General features: G+C 30.8%; 4 protein-coding genes and 1 long non-coding RNA gene across 6 annotated transcripts; 3 read left to right on the forward strand and 2 right to left on the reverse strand.

Annotated features, from left to right (window-relative positions):
• Positions 1-121: 121 nt before the first annotated feature.
• Positions 122-11,498, forward strand: LOC139092629 (putative uncharacterized protein DDB_G0285119). Its single transcript, XM_070643106.1, has 7 exons — positions 122-561; positions 4,034-5,676; positions 6,030-6,139; positions 9,264-9,365; positions 9,430-9,555; positions 10,168-10,269; positions 10,334-11,498. The coding sequence occupies exons 2-7, from the start codon at positions 4,620-4,622 to the stop codon at positions 10,610-10,612; spliced, it is 1,776 nt and encodes a 591-aa protein (XP_070499207.1). The 5' UTR covers positions 122-561; positions 4,034-4,619; the 3' UTR covers positions 10,613-11,498.
• Positions 6,397-8,326, forward strand: LOC139092727 (uncharacterized). Its single transcript, XM_070643251.1, has 3 exons — positions 6,397-6,520; positions 6,584-7,198; positions 7,943-8,326. The coding sequence occupies exons 1-3, from the start codon at positions 6,467-6,469 to the stop codon at positions 8,129-8,131; spliced, it is 858 nt and encodes a 285-aa protein (XP_070499352.1). The 5' UTR covers positions 6,397-6,466; the 3' UTR covers positions 8,132-8,326.
• A 305-nt stretch (positions 11,499-11,803) lies between the features above and the next one.
• LOC139092825 (uncharacterized) lies at positions 11,804-12,600 on the reverse strand. The gene is made up of 2 exons (XR_011544630.1): positions 12,059-12,600; positions 11,804-11,996 (listed from the first exon to the last, which is right to left on the reverse strand). It is a non-coding gene; the product is annotated as an uncharacterized lncRNA (long non-coding RNA).
• A 2,704-nt stretch (positions 12,601-15,304) lies between these two features.
• LOC139092615 (alpha-tocopherol transfer protein-like) lies at positions 15,305-19,344 on the forward strand. 2 transcript variants are annotated; one of them, XM_070643088.1, is made up of 8 exons: positions 15,305-15,478; positions 16,579-16,628; positions 16,850-17,032; positions 18,015-18,106; positions 18,170-18,323; positions 18,543-18,605; positions 18,678-18,706; positions 18,767-19,344. In XM_070643088.1, exons 2-8 carry the CDS (start codon positions 16,625-16,627, stop codon positions 19,199-19,201), a joined length of 960 nt encoding a protein of 319 aa, XP_070499189.1. In that variant the 5' UTR covers positions 15,305-15,478; positions 16,579-16,624; the 3' UTR covers positions 19,202-19,344. The 2 variants fall into 2 exon arrangements, with proteins under 2 accessions (XP_070499189.1, XP_070499190.1); XM_070643089.1 differs by lacking the exon at positions 16,579-16,628.
• Larp7 (La related protein 7) lies at positions 19,277-21,200 on the reverse strand. Its single transcript, XM_070643087.1, has 2 exons — positions 20,791-21,200; positions 19,277-20,732 (listed from the first exon to the last, which is right to left on the reverse strand). The coding sequence occupies exons 1-2, from the start codon at positions 20,984-20,986 to the stop codon at positions 19,342-19,344; spliced, it is 1,587 nt and encodes a 528-aa protein (XP_070499188.1). The 5' UTR covers positions 20,987-21,200; the 3' UTR covers positions 19,277-19,341.
• Positions 21,201-21,222: the final 22 nt, after the last annotated feature.

Raw genomic sequence — 21,222 nt, forward strand, 5'->3', positions numbered from 1 at the left:
TTGAGTTACTTAAAATTCATGCTACTCTCTGTCTCTCCATCCACGATTAAAAACAATACAGCTGATTCCTCAACACACATAAAACTTATTCTCTCATTTATTTCATTAAGTATAAAATGCTGTACATAAAGGAATACTGTTTGTGTCATGAAATGTGATTGTAATCTATGCAACATCATTTCGTGTACGGAAAAATTCTCTAGATTGACATTGATACACACCAAAAAAAATGGGAAATTTTTTACATTCCCTGTCATAGCTATTGAGAGAGAAAATCATTAAATACTATTCTTTTTCTACGTTCACCCACTCACCCATTTATGTATTCTATGTATCACGAGAGAATGAACAAAAAATGAAAAAAAAAGAACGGAAAAACTTTTTTTTCTCTCAATATAATAATGTATGTATGTATATCTGGAAAATCAACAAACATAAGCTCAGTCTTACGGAAATTTTCGAATCGTACAGAATTGCTAAAGAGTGCTCGACATATAATAAAGACATTTTTAAAGGAAGTTTAAGGATTAAGTGTTTATAAACAATTTTTTTATGATTATGGTTAGTTAAAGTGTGAAAATTTTGTGATTATTTAAGTGAAAAAAAATTAAATTATTTCAATGCTTACTTTGGATATATTTAAAATAATTAAAGAAAGTCCACCAAGAAGCATAAAGCATAACAAACATTGCGGACACAAAAAAAAAAAATTATTCCGTCAATTATCACCAAACAAATTATTGATTATTTATTACAATTCCGTTTCCTCACATGAAGAATGGATGGGAGAGAGAAGAAAATGCCAATATTCTGCGATTCTTTTTTTTTCTTCTCATGACGCAAATTGCACATGTCAAAAATTTTTAGCAGTAACTCAATTCCTTTTCACCTATGCTGTGTGGATTTTCCGCCTTCATAGATCCCTGTAGATATCAAGAGTCACAGCCATAAAGCATTTCAATAACTCTCAACTCCCTTAAATTTTTTTTTGTTCTGCTCATTTTTTTCTCCCAAAAAAAAAAATGTTACAAACCTACGGAGTTGTACATAAGCAGGAGTATAGGCTGCAAAAAAAAAAATCTATGTAATGCGAGACACAGCATGAAAAAAATATCGAATTTTTTTCGTTATCAAGTCTAGTATCATATACTTTCCTTCTTAAATATTGTATGTTTGCGCATCACGTGTGATTTTATTTTGCGTTTGAATGTATTGGAAATATAAATAAATTTCCCAAGCAAGCTTTTCCACATTGAGGGAGAACTTTAACTGTTATGCTTTAAAGCATAGCATGCTTAAAGAGTAAATACCTAGATTTTTGAAAGGTGCTGTTCTCTGGATGTATGTGGGTGGATGCATGTCATGTATATTGAGGCATACGGACGAAAAAAATTCGTGTGCTAAATTTTCAAACAATTGGAATTTTTTGGAGGAAATAAGCATACGTTTCAATCAATAATTGATTAAGTTTATAGAATGTTGTGTTAAGAAGCATAACAAATGGCTGTTTAAAAAACGGAAAAATTTCAAATTAAAAATTGACACGTTATAGGATAAAATGCCAAAAATCTTCTACTGGATTTAATAAAATCGATAAAGTAACTCATAAATCAGAGTAGGATGCATACCAGTATTAAGTTACGGCTTCAAAAGAATCAAAAATTCAATTTAAACATTTTAGTAAATTTCATCAATTTTGTAAATATTTACAAATTTATCAGTTGAAAATTTACAGAAAATATTCAAATTAGGTATGTCTGTTATAAATCTACAAGAAATTTCAAATTTTTCAGCTAGAATCTGCAAGAAATATTCAAATTAGGTCTGCAAAAATCTTCATGAAATGTTCAAAAAAGCCGTTAAAAAAGTACTAGAATTTTTTCAATTTTTTCCGTTAAAAATCTACAAGAAATATTCAAAACTTTTCCGTTGAAAATCTGCAAAAATCTACAAAAAAAAATTCAAATATTTTCCGTTAAGCTCCAGCAAGAAAAACTCGACATGCGACTCAAATCACTTCATACACCCAACACTTTCGACGAAAAAAAATGAAAAGAATAAAAAAAATAGACCTACACAATACATAAGATGCTTCATCATTTTTCCGAGATGAATGTAAAGTAAATGGAGAAAATGAGAAGATAGGATAACGCATATTTTCACAATGTTCTGTACATATTATGTCCTTTGTACATATACATACCGATTTTTTTTTTTTTTTTTTTTGTGTATACAGCGTGTAAGATTTTTTTTAGCAACAAAAGGAGAAAAAAAGCTTTTCCCCAGATGTACATAAGCAGAAAAATGTAAATGTAACTGTGAGTTTTTTTTTCTCGTCACAGAAACGAGACCACCACCTCCAAATAGCTGCTTTTTTTTTGGTTCGTTTGATTGAAAATTAAGCACCCAGAAAACAACAATTTTGGGGAGGAAAAGGAAAAGTTTTTATGATGAAGGAAGCAATCCTTACTGTCAATATTAAAATTATTAAAATTTGCAATAAATGCCTTCAAGTCATAAGAACCGACATACAGGGGTAAAGTCCAACCGTTATTTTTTTGAATTTTCGAAAAGAAGCAAACAAAAAATTTCAAAATTAAAAATACCGCTACAAAATAAACAATTTTCCAATTCTCAGAAGGGGGTCGGTGCCTCCCCTGACTACACCACCTAACCGACAACATTCCATTATATACCCAAATATATTATTTCGTATGAATCCCCGTGCCCACCAACACATTTTCGATTGTTGTTGTTTTCATTTTTTTTTTCGTCTTGTTGCTGTCAGTTTCAAATATTTTTTTTTTTCTGCGCGCCCCCGTTCACCACCAACCATTCTTGCTATTCGCACTTTTTTTTCTATTTATGAATGAAGCAAAATATTGATTTTCTCATGACTTCGTCATCATCCTTTCCTCAAGCATTCTCTCTATTGTGCTACTCCTTTTTTTATATTTTTTATCCACCACTTCAGTCTTTATTTTTCTTTTTTTTTATATGAATCAATACTTTGTTTCAAGAGAGTGTGAATATCCAGGAAAAGATGTTGAAAAATACTCGAAACATAAAACAAATGCTCTTTACAAAACATTAAATAAAAGAATGGAAAGGGAGCGGAAAACACAAAAAAAAAATCAATGTAGCGCCTAGTTCTAGCTGGATTTATTTTATTGTATTATGATGTGAACTTTTCAAACTCCTGTTTGAACTCATCACCATTGTATAAACATTTTTTCATTGAAATTTTGCAAATGTTACAAATAGACTAACTTTCGAAAGCAAGGATCAAGTCTGAAAAGTTTTTCAGGAATGTCATTTGATTTTGTTTATTTTGCGTTGTCTGATTTGAATCTGTTTATTTTTATTGTTTGTCGTTGTTCATGGCGGTTCAAAGGAACTGAAAGTTTATTAATGATGCAAGCCACGTGACTTGATGTTTTTGACATTTGTAACGTATTTTTGTCATTTATATTTTCGCGTCATTTTTGCATTAATTTTTGCGTCATTTACAAAAAGTTTTCAAGTTAAATTTAGAAATTTTTCAAAACAAAGCATGCTAAAAATAGTTTAATTAAGTTTTCCAAGCGTTTTGGTCGATGACTCATATTCATATGACAGTAACAAGTCATTTCTACTGCGAAAAATCAGGGGAATAATCGATAGTCGCCGGATTATGTGAACTAGAAATATTTTATTGATTTAAAATATGAAAATTTAATTTCTATCACAGTTTTGTATTGTTATTAAGCTATTTTGTGTTTTACATGGCTTAAAAACACTTGTTATTAGCAAGGCAGATGTCATAAGTCATAATACTCTTTAAGTGTTAAAAGTATGATTTTATTTAAAAATCAATATGCAGCAACAAGCATAAATGCAGAAATTTATGGTGAAATAATCTACAACCGTATATAAATCTCAAACACATGTCATGATAAGGCAGTCTCTCATTCTACTCATAATCATGTTGAGTATTAAACTTGAGGTATTTTAAAATCAAGTAAACGGAATCCAGTGATTGTTTATATTATAGATGTGGCGATACATGGAAATATGACAAGAATGAAAGATTGAATTTTTGGTCAAGCGCGCATGAAAGATATCAAATGTATACTTCCACAATGTTGAAATCTAAAAATATATTATCTATAAACGTGACTGAAAATTGTGTATATAAAGAAACAGTAACTGTTGGATATCATTAGAATAAAAATGCAAAAAATGAGACAAATTGACACGAGTATTGAGTAGGAAAAAATACAAAAAAATAGAAATAGAAAAAAAACAGTTTGAAATATGTGTATGTGCTATAGTGCCTATTCAAAAATCGATGAAAGCCAATTTTTTTCAAAACATACGATACGATGCCTATTAAAGTCAACCAGCCTGAAGAATAAAAAATAAAACAGTGTGAGTTTACTGATTCGGTATTCGCAAAATATTGATTTTGTACTTGCTGCTCCTTTTGTGAGCTTATTCTGAACACAAAAGCATAGAGGAAAAACTAATAACGTAAATAAATAAAAGTGAACTAGAGGGAAAAAAAGCTCGAGGACGTGGAAAAGTTGGATAACATTTCGACCAAAAAAAGGAAAGGAAAAAAAAAATCAAGCGTAAAAATGGATTGCTATCCTGAATACCATAATCATTATCATCACTACAATAGCATTCATAATACATATTTTGCATCGAATAACAGCCCATCACTTAATCGATTTGGTAGCACACAATTAAACAATGAGACTCCACAATCGCCGCTATACGAAGGATTCTCAAGACACAATATCCACAATCATCATCATCTTCCCAGTAATCATCATTTTAACGGCCAAGGAAGCAACTTTCCACCATTCGAATCGAACAACGAAAACAGTCAATTTTATTATTCGAATATGCATCAACAGCCCCCATCTAGCTATTACGGAACTCACCATCCACATAATCATCATCAAAGCTCATACGAATCATATTCCTATCCAAGAAATATTCCCTCAAATTATCGATATCATTATGGATATCATCAAAGTCAACATCATTATCCACCACAGTTACCAAATCATTCATCGCCTCATTTCTATCCTTTACAAAATTCCCAGCATCAACCGTATAATAATAGTAATTCATCAGATCATCAATATAATCATTATCCAACTCCGCCATCGTCTTCGTCAACAATACCACACCAACATCCATCCCAAATCAATCATCATCGTCAGCAAGGAGATTTTAATCCTTCAACGAATAATTTACGCTCAAATGACTTCTCATTCAGTACATCACAGCAACAAGAGGGACAAAATAGTGAAAAATTATTAGATAAGGATGTTAATGTTAAGCACGTGGATACATCAACGATAAATAATCCAAATGTGGCAAAACTAAATGAATCAGACGATAAAACAAATAATAATAACAATAATAATACTCGTAATGATCAACAAGTCAGTGTGAATCCCTCATTTGATGAGTCGTCCAATGAAAAACAAGATGGAAATTCAAATTCCCAAAAAGAAATTCCAAAAGATGAGAAGGCTATAAATAAGAATGATGATAATAATACGGAACGAGAAGAAGAAGTTGCCAAAAAACATAAAAATGAATCATTTAATGAGAATGAAAATTGTAAGGAAAATCAACAACATGTTCAGAAGAATGAAGAAGCCACTACGGCAACAGGTAAGACTTTTATTTTTGCCTTATCGCAATTTAATTTTTTTAATATTCCATACACATGAAAATATCCCGAGCGGCATATCCAACTTTGTTTCTGTCGAATGGGTTCCTAACATCCAGCTGTGTGGCTTTTCGGAATCTCGACATTTTGCCATTTGCGCAGTACTTACTTGACTACTTACTACGGCCACATCTAATTGACATTCCCTTCTGACCTATCCAGTCTCTTGAGTACTTCTCGATAATTGCGGAATGACTATCGAATATGCTGTGCTGCTCGGGATATACCTAAAATGGGTGTATATGCTTGATCATGCATTTTGAAAAATTTACATAAATAAATATTTTATTTCTAGATTATTCACCTGAAAGCAGTAAGGTGAATAAAATTCCACAAGAAAATGAGAAGCAACAGCAGAATGTAACGACCACGAATGGTATCAGTAAACTATCAGAACATCACAATGTAAGTTGAATATTTATTTGCATTTACACATGTCTTATTAGTTCCGACGATGAGTGGAAAATTTGTGGAATGCTCTCAATGTACGTCATGGCTTGCAAGTTTCCCACATATCGAGAAATGTGGGAATGTCTTTCTGTTCTTTCTAAAATATAATAATAAGCTTATTAAGACGGTATTGTACTATATATTTACTCCCCAAATACGTATATGAGATCATATACTTGAACGATATAAATATTTAATTAGCTGCTTGTCTCCCATTTCATACTGGATAAAAATTAATGTCAGTTTATTGCTGGAGATCTAATTTACAGCATCACATTCGTCATGAAGCTTCTTCAAGTACTTATCGTATTAATTTCAACTTTCAATGGACTTCACGTAATTATTTATGAAACTTTCGTGACTTAAAGATCCTTAACAACTTTGTTGATATCAAAATAGATCGCAGAATCGGCAAATAATGTACAGACAGAATATCTTCTAGCCTTGAACGAAATTCAGCAACACTTGAATTTATCAATGGTGACTTTGACAATGAGCGAGGAAGACTTTACACAAAATGTGACAAATCTTTTGATTCAATACGGTGAAAATTGGATACGCTTAACAAATGAGCTTTTCGAACGGGACGGTTTCGTCGTTGACATTAAGAATCTTTACAGATTCGCATCGAATGTCAAATCTCGTATAAAAGTGAACATATCACGTTCATTAAAGGATATAAGGATATTAATACGGAAGAATATGAAATTTTATCAAATCTTTTTCAAGCATCTACTCAACATTTTGAATCAATATGTTGCTGAAATTGAATCAACTGTAAATGATGATTACAATCTTATTGAATGTTGGGATAGCTATAAAACAGTTTATTTTGAAATTGCATTTGATGCATGCAATGCAATTTATAAGCATTCCAACTATCAAATTAAATATCTTTACAATGAGTTTGAGGGTTTGAGGAAGAAAATTACATCGGATATAAAATCAACACAAACGCTTATGCTTCAGGAGTATATGGAACCGTTTAAGAATCGTGTGATTATTAGATATTATGTGAGTAGATTGGGGTTGTTAACTAAGTGGTGCTAATTTAATTGAAATGTTAAGTGTTGCTTGCTTATGGTCAAGTAGGAATTGTTCATTACGTTTATGTCTTCCTGTAAAAACAGAAGAAGTCTATAAGCTATAAATTAGTCAAACTAAGGGCTGATTTAGGCATCTTTAGATTACTTGACATCTTTAGATTTGCTACTTATGCCTTTTACATGAAGGAACAACTTGTCCAATATCTTAAAGACTTCACAAACATTATCAAATTCGGAAGTAGCAATGACAAAATGTGGATGAACTTTGATAGCTGAATAGTAAGACCGACTGAAAATCATAACGTCGATTCCCTTTTTACATCATTGGCGAAAGACTCATTGAACAGAACTTTAGAGTTCGTAAGACAACTGAAAATCATAACTTCGTTTCCCTTTTACTAATCTAAGTATTTTAAGTATCAAAATCAAGTACCATATAAACATTATACTATTGCTCAGTATAATCCAGTCGACTCCCCTTAAATTGAGCGAAATGTTCCTTCAAGTGAAAATCACAAGTTACAACATATAAAGTGACACATGTCCTAACGAACATGATTTGCTTATTATCATTTATTAAGTGCCGGGATTAAGATCTTTTTATAACAATGCCTGTCCCTTTTTGGCCAAAAAAAAAATTGTTATTATGCTACGTCCATAATAAGTGAACTAGATTAAGCCTCATAATAATCAAAACAATGACACATTCCAGCTTCTTAAGAATCAACAAACAATTTACAACAACATTGACGAGGATTTTGCAAAAATCAGAACATCTCTACAGAAAATTGAAGATAAAATGCAGTATGGATTAAAAGACTTCCTGAAGGATGCAGATGTGAAGTTCTCTGATGTCTACAAGGAGATAGTTGATTGTTTCCAGTATTTAAACAACGAATAATACTTGTCACAGATAATATTAATGCTTATTGACAAGTCATCACATCCCAAACTCATCTTCTAATAGTTTCTGACATGAATTCAAGTGAAAAACATTTCCATTGTACAGACAAACTGAGTATGTAAAAAATGGTTGTAACAGTAAAAAGCGTGGTAAAGCGCGAAACATCCTGATGATGGGAAGAAAGAAAAAGAATGTTTGACACATGCGTTGTGAATTTTTTTTTTATATTCATCCTCTCACTTTGATTTTTTTCATTCCACACAATTTTACATTGCCTTCTTCGTCTTTCATTCACTGTTGCTTGATAATATTTCCTTCTTTTTTCGACAAACTAACACCATAAATGCATAAAAATCATTTTCATTGCTCCCAATAAATTGGCAGTGCTACTCAATGAATTATGATTGTGACTATACTTAACTCTAACATGCAGGCATTTGCTCAATGAGGATCTTACGGTAGCAATCAGCTTGCTCACTAGGTATCTCAACTGAATGTTGCTCACTTAGCTCACTGTTGCTGTAACTGAGCTCACTGTTGCCGTATCTCAGCTCACTGTTGTTGAGCTGAGGTATCTAGTGAGCATGCTCATTGATACTGTAAGATGTTCATTGAGCATATGCATGTATGTTAGGGTAATAAATTGGTTAAATAAAGTATATTTTTTTGGAGGGTAAATTGCAAAATGTTGGAATTAATTCGTCATTTTTTTTATCGGTTGACATTTTTCCTGTAAACAAACTCAAAAAAATCTCAATAGTCATCCTTATAATTGAAAAGTTTATTTACAGCATACATGACTGTATATATGCACACATACACGAAATTACAACAAAAAAAAAAGTTTTTCTTTCCCGAAAAAAAGAAGAAAATAAAAAAAATCGAATATGAGAGAATCAGCCACTTGTTGAATTTGTGTGAGCATAATATATAATAATGAAAAAGTATATAACACTCAATCAACGAACGTACGAATGGTTTGGGAGAGGAAAAGAGCTTTCAGCAGCGAGAGAGCATTTTTCTCTCAGAAAATGGAAATTTTCCCACTCATTCAAAATATTTTGATTGAAAAAAGCTTCTTAGTAGGCATAGTACGAGGATATAATGTTTAATTTATGTTTTATTACAGATGCCCATTATGAATGATCGGTCACCGACACCTATTGGATATAGTCATCATCATACGCCTCATTCCTATCCACATAAACGTTATCCAATGTCATGGTATTCGGTAAATAAATAAAAATATTTAATTAAAATTGAAAGTCATTGGATTTATGTGCATTCCTCTCTAGCATGAATATTACAATAATAATTGGATGATGAATCCCGATGATCGACGAAATTTTCCTGATTCACAAACATTCTTCTCATCGATGCGTAGTAAGAACAAAAATCTCAATCCTGATAAGCATAAAATGGTAATATTTCATTGATTTTTTTTTTCAATTTCTTAGCATATTTTTGTGGGCGTTGCGCAATTTTTGGTTCGATTTGGGGTGTTGTACTCGATACGTCACTGATTATTATCAGAGTTTGAGTTTATGAATGAATTTTGTGTTGTTGATGCAACTTGCATTTTAAGTCTGATTTATAAATCTAAGGATTTATTTTTAATCCGTGGGATTTATTTAATCCCAAAAATTTTATTTCAAGGAACAATTTTCCAAATATCTTTTATTCAAATGTTAAGTATTCCTTCCATTAAATATCTACTTAGAATGGTGTGCAAAAGAGTAACAAAATCAATATCCCAAGCTGTCTTTCATTATTTGATGAATATTCACAAAAAAATCAATGCGTCATTTCAAATTTCTGTTCATTAATTCACGAGTTCATTTCATTTCAACCCAAAAATTTCAAATGTTATAAATCAGTTAAAAATTTTAAAATCGTTTACAACGGAAATTTAACTTTTTGCTTCTCACACTTTGAATATATTTAATTAATTAACAAAGTTAAAGAAACACAAAAATATGCAAAAAAGATCTCTATTGAATAAAAATCTCTAATTTATAATTAAATTACTGTAGCAAAACGACAACTCACCCTCATCAACGAAAAGGACAAAAAGAAAATCAAAAATAGTAGAAGATTCAACACAAAAAGTGGATCCAAATAAGAATAATATGAAGGTAAAATGAGTCAATTTATAGAATCTACTAAACAGTTGGCTTAATTAATTTATAAACTTTACAGAATGTCACTCCATTGCCGGGATTTTTGCAAACATTCGGTCAGACTGAAATAGGAAAATTTTCAGAGGCTTTTTATACATCCGACAGTCCTTTACATTATTACAATAATAATATTGAATCTGACATCGATAGTCCCCAACTTGATTGGGATTCACTTGATGGTCCAGTTGGAAATCCCATGCCAATGCAACTAGCTTCATCTTTTTATATGTATGGAAGTGAAAATGAATTTGATTCACCCGTAAGCAGTTTTAGTGAAATTATGTGTAAAGATTTTTAAGCGGAAAATTGAGATGATTTTATAATGTTTTATGGAACAAAAAAATAATAATATTAAATGAAAAAAATTTATATATCATTTTATCAACAAAAGGAAGATATCTTTACATTTTTATTAGATTTATTACGAAACATAAAGTTTGAGGAAAAAAAATATGAAAAATTACCGAAATTTATTTTTTATAAAGTGCCTTATTTTTAAATTAGTATTCAGAATTCAAAATTCAATATAAATCTAATTGAATTTTTCTCACATAATTTATTCTTAATTTTTAGTGAATCTTTTTGATGAAGAATAAAAGACAAAAAAAAACGAGATTAGAGGAACGACCATAAACGAAAAAATTTATTAAAAAAATCTTAGATAATATACTCTTGAAATCCATTGCTTTCATTTCTTTCTTCCTTTATGAGTGTTAAAGTGAACGTTAAACATGTGACAAGTGTCAAAAAAAAGATAGATCTCAAAGAAATTCATTCTAATTATCATAAATGTTTCCAATTAATCAAAATTAATTCTATGAAATGTACAAAATGTTGTTAAAAAACATATTGTGTTGTAATTTTTAAAAATTGAAATTTAATAGAATTAATTGTTGTAAATAATTATTGCAAAAGAGAACAAAATGAATATGAAAATTCACAACATAAATGCACTTAAATTAACATTTTTTTGTTAAATTCTACAGTGCTCGAATTAGCCAATTGATTAATGAATGCATAAAAAAAGAGGATTTTTCGAATCATTCGATAACACTTTTTAATGAAACTCTTCTGTATGTTAAATGTAAAAATATTAATAACAATACAAAGTACAAACAAATCGTGTCATTCATGTAAGTTAAACAAAAAAAAAAAGATAAATTGAAAGGAAAAAAATAAATAAAATTGGCTTAATTAGCATTTTAGGATTGTTCAAATCGAGCTACAATGACTTCTTCCTTAATCATTTTGCATTTTCAGTATTTTTTTTCCAGATTTTTTCAATTTTTCTGTATGAATCGTCACGTGACAGTTGTGTGACAAAAATTATGTCCAAAAACATGCGTCCGTGACATTGAAGACTAGATTCACATGTTGCTCGAGGAAAGTGTGATGTGTAACTGTTGAGCGACTGTTGCGATACACAAATTAAATCAAAATTCTGAACTTATTTCCTGAAAATCTATGAAAATAGAACTAATTCCAGCACTTCCATTTTTGAGTATGTCTTAATTTATTATTATCCTTAACTTGAAAAAATAAAACTTTTTTACAGCATAAAACTTAGAGAAATTTAGCGTTCCAAAGGTGCGTAGTTAAGCAATTTTTCGATCAAATCTACATGTCCAAGAAGCATACGACGGCAACAGTATCTTTTCAGGCCTAGAGCATCAAGCGCATCACTTTAAAAAATAACAAAATTCATTAATTTATGAAATCCGACAAATTAATTGCAAAAACTTACCCTTCAGTGTATTCTGCTTGTAATAGACCTAAATATGCCTCCCATTTATTGCCAATAACTTTTCCACATGTAAAGCAACGAACTGGAATAATCATGATGATGGTATGACTTTATTTGACTACTTTTTAATTAATTTAAATAATTTTTGTTTCGCGTGCGTTTTTATATTGTTTACCAGGGGGCTGCACTTAAGTTTCTTAACAAAAAAAACTTTCAAATTTATTTTGACCGTTAATTTTACCTGATTTTTGAATTAGAATTTTAGTGGGAAAATTGATCATAATTTAGATGATTAGATGCTTTGTTAAGGAAATAGACATTTTAGAAAGCCTAATTAACAAATATTCCGTTTTAACTCGTTATTAAAACAATCTTAACAATATTTGACCTATAAGATCACAAAATTATCATTAATATCTCAAGCACGTGCTTAAGCTACAGATCAATTAATTGTATTGTATTGTAATGCGATTTTACATCCTCCGCACATTTACTTTAATTTTATTACTTATCATTTCTGATGAAATAAAGGTAAAACTTGATGAAACCATATTAAGTTTAAAGAAGGCTTATGTGGCCTAGCTTAACTTGTTGCTTAATAATGAATAAATTTAATTCTAAGTTCATTAATAATTAAAGACTCATAGTCATTGTTTATACTGCATAATATCCATAGTTTATTATTTTTTATGACGTAATTAATAATTCTGTCTTATCTGCTTCCGTTCTTATTTAGTAAACATTCACAGAGCTAAATGCAAAAGTCAACAGATCAGAAATGAAGAATTACGAAATCCTCACATTCAGTCATAATGTTCTTATTGCTTACTTAACTTACGTCAATACTGAAGATGAAATTGCAGAAAATAACAGCGACTCAATTAAAGGTGAAGATACTTAATGAAAGTTGTACTGTCATTGCTGTCAAATCAATTAATAGAACAAGTCATTAAATATGACACAAAAAATATAGCTGTAATGTGCGATATTAATAGATGATTACAATTGCGTTGCTTAATGAGAATTTTGCCAATGGAAAATTTGATATTTGAGACTAGATACTGTATTATTACTTAATAGAGGATTTATGAAAGTTAAAATAGACATTCTGACTTTTTTTTGAGTTTTGGGCACTCATTAGAATGTAATTTCTAGAACTCAAAATCGCTTTTTTTTTGCTGATTCATGTAGTGGAAGCGTTACACAGGATGATGAAATCTTAATGGATTGTCGAAAAATTTTTGTGATTTTTAAAATTAATTACATTTTAAAGTCTAATATTAAATAAATTAATTAATTAATTAACTTATATTCCATCAAAGATCAAGGGGGTCGTTTCCTTATTACGTAGCACAAAAAATGAGAATTTTTAAACCCCATCCCTTCTCTCTAACGAAGGTAGATCATATAAAGTGACCCCCAGCCCCCACCCCCCCTTCTCCCTCTCTCTCCATTGAGTTACCCAATAAGCGAATGAACCCCTTACCATACAGTTCAATTGTGATCAATGTCTTCTCTTGAAGATGACTTAAGAATTTTTTATTTTGTGTTGAAATTATTGTCTAAATTTCTGACCTCACCAACCTTCAAAACGCAAACATGAAGAGTGAATGATCGCAAGATTATTATTAATTTGGATGGATTATATTAAACTCTCAAAATTTCGAACTTATGATAAACGTCATAAATAGCAGTAATAATGGAGAAGAACTTTACGTCAACATGAAATCATGGATGAATATTAAGGTTCACAGTTTGATTTACATTTTAGATTTATGCAGACAGAATCTGCATGTAGGCACTTTTATTTATTTGCAAGGAGACAACATTCTTCCATAGATACTATCTTTATAAAGAAAGTGCCATTGGCAGAAAAATAGGCAGTTGGGCAGAACACTACTCAAAAGTTACAATTTAAATCCTGAGATTTAATTTAATCTGATTATGATGTGACACAGTCTTTAGCAACATGTGTGACACGTCACGCTTATGTGGCGCAATAATTTTTTGTAAATAACATGAACCATATGCCGTGTGCGGGGGCTTACCACAAAGGTGTGTCATGATAATAATAGCGTGCCCATCACTGCTTAAGCCAAACATTTCTCTAGCTTTTGATAGCGCGATCAATAAAACCAGTCCTTTTCAAGTTTGTGACGTGCTTATTTAATTTTTAATAATCTTTGCACTTTAATGTGACGTACGACGTATTATTTCGCTTCGACAATAGAATCTGTCTTGTTGTCTTAGCTTAAATGTTAACAAACTTTTCGCGACAAACCTCGAAAAATGTCATCTTAATTATATCCGAAAAACTTGCTTCTGATGACTGATTTCTCATTTATCCAATAAATAATGTTGTCAATTTCAAGATGACGCTTATTGGCCGAAACAATGATGGACAACCTTTTATTGTTCGCGACAATCCTTGATGTTAAGCCTCGACTGAAAATTTACACGGCATACGGTTTATGGAATATCAAAAAATGTTAAGCGACAAGTTGGTGTGTCGCGTCGCATTGGTTGTCCACCACTGACTAGAATGTTGGTGGTCTTCTCTTCTGACTTGGGTTCAATCGAATGGAATGTCAAGTCTAATCCAGTGTAATTCACAAATTATGACTAGTCATACTTAGGCTAGTATAACCCTTAGAAGAATCTATTCCAAAAAGGGTAGGGGTTGGGTTGATAACGGATACGCTCCTGTCTAGAATCGTAAAACTGGTCCAAAGTTCAGAATTGACCTACGTCAACGGCAAAAATGAAAGTTTTGTTCAAAGTCCACGTAACCTTACAGGTTCATTGGAATATCAAGTATATATCCAAGATCCTCAACTTACGATCTTGAACAAATGCAAACAAAATCTTACGAATTTCATACTTAGTGCCTTTGAGAAATCCCCATTGAGTCATCCCTAATAAAATACACCTTATTTGACAAAATCGTTTACTATGCAATGCTAATTAAGCTTTAAATCTCTCCCATTAATTCAGAGAATCAGAGTTCATCCTATTTGCTCCCTTAATGATCAAAAAGTTACAAAAAAGTGATCATGTTTATAAATCAGATGTACGCATGCAGGAAACAATACTCAATTTACTCTCGCGCTTTTAACTTTTAAGATATTAAGCAATTGTGCAAAAGAGAATATGAGCATGAAGCTTGCTGCTGAGAAAAAAAATAGAGTCGAATAACGAGCAATGAGTAGAAAATAAATATATATAAAATAGCAGTGCTTTGTTAAGTAAAAGAGTCATTCTTAACCGAGTTGTTTACGAGAGTAGAAGATCGCTACCTAGTATAGAAGTTCTTTTACTTAACTCTACAGATATTAATTATTCAAAATAAAAGTTCTGTGATTTGTGATAGTTATTTTATATATATTTCCTGTTTATAAATTTTGCAAGTGCCGAGATAAAGTAAATGCATAATATTCATAATATTTTTGTTGTTGTTGTGTTACTCATCATGATCATTACAATAATTAGTGCTATTTATTAATTCCAGTCCCTCAATCTATTTTCTATCGATTCTTGCTTTGTGTTTCTCATTTCTCATATCCCGAGAAGTTAATTTCTTCAAGTCTATGACGTCAGTAATAGCTAAGCACTTAAAGCTTTAACAAAAGAATGTTTGCTGATTTATTATTGCCTTAACAAATCAATTCTGTTTTTTTACATGCAAATTCTCATCCGCCTATAATCAAATAAACTCAGTAATGTTGTCAAATAATTGAGGAATCAATTTACTTAAAGCTTAAGCTTCTTGCCTGTGCTTACCAAATTGTGAAATCAAAATTGTCATTATCTTAATCAGATATGATTATTTTTGCACGCTAAACACATCAGTGAATATTCAAGTGATTTTAATAATTTTTGCAATCTCATTGACTATGGGGATTGCTTAAAATTTATTCAAAGCTATTTACTGGGATTCCTGTGAAATGTATTAGTTAGTGACATGTGGCATTTTAGCTTTATTATTGTGAAATTGTGCGCCCTTGAATCATTTGATTCAAATCTACCGAAAACAGTCAATAAAGCATCATTATTTTCATTTGGTGAAGCTTTATAATAGTTTTAGTTTCATGAGATTGGCAATGAAATTTGAAGTTTTTGATTTTTAACGTACTTTTGAAATTTGAATGTAATTTTGGGAGCTTTTTTGAAACATTTTTTGTTTACAAACAATGAAAATTTATAAAAATCCCTAAAATATTCATGAATTCTTTATTAGAATGATTAAAAAGTTCATTAAAAGATCAACTGAGATTTACTGTATTAGGCAAACTATCTTAAGACGTCAAACAAAGCCGGTTTGTCCAAGAATTTTAAATTTCAAATTTTTCAATCAATTTCAAAATTCCAAGAGCTTTTTTGACATAGTTTTCAAAATTTTCATAACCGTTGATTCTTAATTTCAATCTTTTATACCTTTTAACCCAACAACGTGGCCATATGGCCTTCAATTGAAAATTCCTCCCATATCCAATCAATAACTATCTTCTCATCTTCTCTAGTTTTGTTGTAATTTGTATTGATAAATAAATAGAAGCAAAATCCAACATGAGTAAGTACTGTTAAATACCATAAAAAGATAAGAGCACACACTGATTAAATAGAACACTGTAGAATAATTAATAAAATAGATTCCAGCACAGTAGAAACGATCAACAAGCACTAAGCCATAACAATTGCCACGATCAATCTTATTTTGCACATTAATGCACATTATCTATAGCTTAATATTGTTTAAGGATTAAATACTAATATTTTGGATGTCATTTACAGAGATTCCAACAATGTTATCAGAAATTGATGCCCTGCCATCAGTTCAACTTGGCGATTATGTCCTTAAATTCGAACTCGATGATCTAACACCATTCAGTCAAGATATAGCATTCAAGGAATTGAGAGAGACACCAGAAAATCGAGAAAATGGTATTCGGGAATTGAGAAATTTACTCTCACAAGGTAATACGCTGACCTTAAACCAACATGCTGAGTTTGTCAACATTAAACAGAAGAGTGTAAATTGCTTGTGTTGAATCAGCTTTTTAAGACTCTCTTTCAAGGTTCAAACGAAAGTGAACTTTTTTTGCTGACTGTGAACCTTTTTTTTATATTAATATTATTATTGAAAATCTAATACGAAACAGCTTATGCAGGCATAAGTCGATAAATAGAACGAATAGTGCTAGTAGGAAGTTTTGATTTGAATGTAACCTCTAGAGAAGTCAGCCTTAATTAAATACAACAGCGCATTATTGTTAATGTAAATTAAATTACAAAAAAAGATTCTTTTTTTTGGATTTATTAAATTCATAACTTGAACCTTAAGAAAATATTTTCTAATGACGTCAAACTATTCAATGTTGCTTTTTTATTGTTGTAATGATGAGATTCATCTTCTTATTTTATGACGAAATCAGCCTTTAGAAACAGAAATTGATGATCATTAAGCTTTTAATAGGTCGTTAAATAAATTGAAAAATTTAACGGATTATTGAAATTGAAATTTAATGTAAAAAAATGCAGGGAAAAAATTAAGTATTATTTAAATTCTGAAAAGTCGTTAAATTATGCATACGTCATGTGAAAAATGAACAATTTAATTAAAAATGCAGGGAAAAAATTAAGTATTATTTAAATTCTGAAAAGTCGTTAAATTATGCATACGTCATGTGATGAACTTTGTAGCTTCTAGAATCTATAATTAAGTTCGTATATTCACGCTTTTGTAATTTGCACATGCATTTACGCATGATTAATTATCAATTTCTCTTTAAAAATCTCATTGTATGCAAAATCATTAATGGAGATTATAAGCTGTACAGACAAAAATATTATTTACATTCAATTTTTTTCGATACTAAAACTTAATTGACCTCAAGTCATTAATGTAATTAGCACAATTAAATGCTGTTTATAACTTTAAAGATATCTTTATTTTTAGAAACAAATTTAACAGTACCGCTCGATAATGATGATTGGCTTATAAGATTTTTGAGACCTACCAAATATTACTACGAGAGTGCATTTGAGCTTGTGAGTACATCATGCATAAATGTATGAAAAATAATCTAATTTATTTATTTACTTACTTAACAGATTAAGCGATATTATGCGTTCAAGATCAAGCATTACGAAATTTATAATGGACTAAAACCTTCAAAAGAGGAAAACATCTTTAAAGCAAACATCTTATCTGTATTCCCAAATCGTGATCAGCTTGGCAGAAGAATACTATTACTCGAACTCGGAAGTAAGTAATTGTTTTAAATTGACTGGAATAAAGTGATATAGGTCATTCGTCTGCTCCATGTAATTCAAGTTTGAAATGGATTAAATTTTTTTTTAAATCCTAGGATTAAAAATTTAAATCCTCGGATTAAAAATTTAAACCTCGATTTCTCGAATCATGTTCGCTTCCGAAGCTTGATACATCAATCATCTTACATTGTAAATATTATTATTTCCTTAGAAAAATGGAACCACAAGGAAGTAACCCTAGACGAAGTATTCAAAGGAGTTGTGCTGTTTTTGGGTAAGATTGATGCTTCAAATTTCATCAAATAATCGCCATATAATCCTATTAATTTCATTAAACATAATACAGAGGCTGCTATGCTAGAACCAGAAACACAGGTAAATAAACAATTCATCTTAATTAATTTTCATAGTGAAAACAGCCTCGATTATTTTCAGGTGAATGGAGCTGTTGTGATTTTCGATATGGATGGTTTATCTCTACACCAGGCATGGCAATTTACACCACCATTCGCAAAGAGAATTGTTGATTGGTTACAAGATTCCGTACCATTACGTATTAAAGCCATTCATGTGATTAATCAACCAAAAGTCTTCAACATGGTATTTGCTTTATTCAAGCCATTCTTGAGAGAGAAGCTCCGTAACAGAATTGTCTTTCATGGAACTGATCGTGATTCTCTGCATAGTTATATCGCACCAAAATGCTTACCAAAGGAATATGATGGAACAATTGAACTTCCACGAGTCAGTGGAAATGAATGGTATGGATTGCTTTTAAAATGTGACCAAGAGTATGAAACTATCAACAATTATGGCTATTTGAAAGAACGTGACGCAAAAGATGCTAAATCCAAAAAGAATAAGAAGTGAATGTGTTTAATGACTATAGACAAAAATATATGTTAGAGGTTCTTCTACTCTGTGATTTATACTAATATAATCCAGTTCTTGTATATTTAAATTCACTTATTTAATTCATTAAAGGTTGAAATAAATTTTTATACATAACATTATTCTGTATGTTCGTCAAAATCACCAAACTTGATGATTTGATTCTGTGTAGCTTTAGAAATCTTGTCAACAAGCTTTTCTCGTCCACGACGTCGAATTCGCTTTTCAGGATTTGGCTTACTTTTATCCTCATTCTTCTTCTTTTTCTCACGGCTGTCGATGATCTTCTTCCAATAATCTTTTTCAAGGTCATCCTTTAATATTTCCGTTTCATATTCACAGCTTGAATAATGATTAACCAGTTCGTGTGCTGCTTGAGATGCATTTACTCTAATAAAACATTGTGAGCCACCTTCCATAATGTCTACATACTGTACACTTGGAAATTGTTTTAATTCCTTCTTGAATTCCTTAAATTCAACACATGGTTCTCTAAATTTGATATTGACAATACAGCCTGGAGTAAACACAAGATTTCCTGACTGAAGATCAGATTTCGGCTCGGTTACAGGCTCATTGACATTTTCGGAACTACGTTCATTTGGTGATCCATAAAAGTTGATTTTTGGAGACACTTTTGTAGTAAGTGCTGAATATGCCTGACTTTTATTGTCTGTTCGTTTGTTGTAACTTTCTCTGAGGATCTTTTTAATCTCCTTTGCCTTTTGACGCTCTAAATTCAGGTAGGCATTACGGAGCTTCTTCCATTCATTCTTTCTCATGACTTTCATTGACATTAAATGCTCGTCCACTAATTTATTTTTGGCTGTATTTCGTCTCTTATGCTTCCTCTTCTTCTTTTTTGGACTATCGGTTGTTGTAGAATCATCAGCTGTTGCAGCTTCCTTATCACTTGCCTTTTCATCCTCATCTTTTTTGACATTTTCGTCATCACATTCATCCTCCTTCTCTGGCACATTCGTTTCTGTATTTTCAGGTTCTTGACTGTCTAGTTTAGCTTTTTTTAATGGTGGTTCTTCGCAATGATCGTCTTTCTCAAATGTTGCGATACTTAATAGATTTTCTGGCTTGACACTTGTTCCTTGCAGGACACCATCGATTTTCTTAAATGCAGTAACTACATTTTGGACGCTTGCAGGATCATCGAACTCAATAAAGCAAAATTGTTTAATTTGCCTTGATTTTTTATACCGCGGTAAACTAACATAATTAACTTTTCCGTATTTTGAGAATATTAATTTTAATGAGTCATGAGTTGAATTAATAGGAATTTGCTCGACATAGACTGTGCATTCATCTATTTCCTCTTGTGTCTTCTTCGGAACATCCGCTTTTAATTGAATCTTTGTTTTATCTTCCGATAATTCAAGTATTGTTGATTTAGAGACTGATTTCGCCAATTCGGGTATATGCTTTTCTTCCGGTATCAAGTAAGTCCTCAAAATCTGAGATATTTTATTAAAACTCAAGAATGTTGACAATGGGACATCTATAATATGATATAAAGGAGTTAATTCGAATCAACTGTTAATGTATTTATTACTTACATGGATCCTCAGCAATTAATTTAGCGATAAATCGATCTTTGGCTAAATTGGAGCATGAAAAGTAAAATTCCATTTGATTAAGCAATTTTATATACATCTGCTTCTTCCTGACACGGAACTGCTTATTTCCTTGATGTTCTGTCTTACTTCCGTCATCTTCAGCATGCTCTGATTCGTTTAAATATTCTTTTTCCATTTTCGGCGAATTTTTTATTCGATAAAAATTTTAATCGTTTAAAAACAATTTATTTTTAAAGAAAGGTTACTAGATTAATTGAGACACTATTCACACAGCTAACTATTCATTGATGACTTCACAATGACTTTTTTACGTGTGGTATTTCTCGATATTTTTAAAATAATTAAAATGACTCAAAGCAGCAGCTTAAAGTTTGTAAACAAAACAATAAGATCCAAAATTTGTACGGTGAA

The sequence above is a fragment of the Chironomus tepperi genome, unplaced genomic scaffold, assembly GCF_022539635.2.
Source record: "Chironomus tepperi strain 1889 unplaced genomic scaffold, CSIRO-AGI_Ctep_v1 contig_309, whole genome shotgun sequence".
NCBI lineage: Eukaryota > Metazoa > Arthropoda > Insecta > Diptera > Chironomidae > Chironomus > Chironomus tepperi.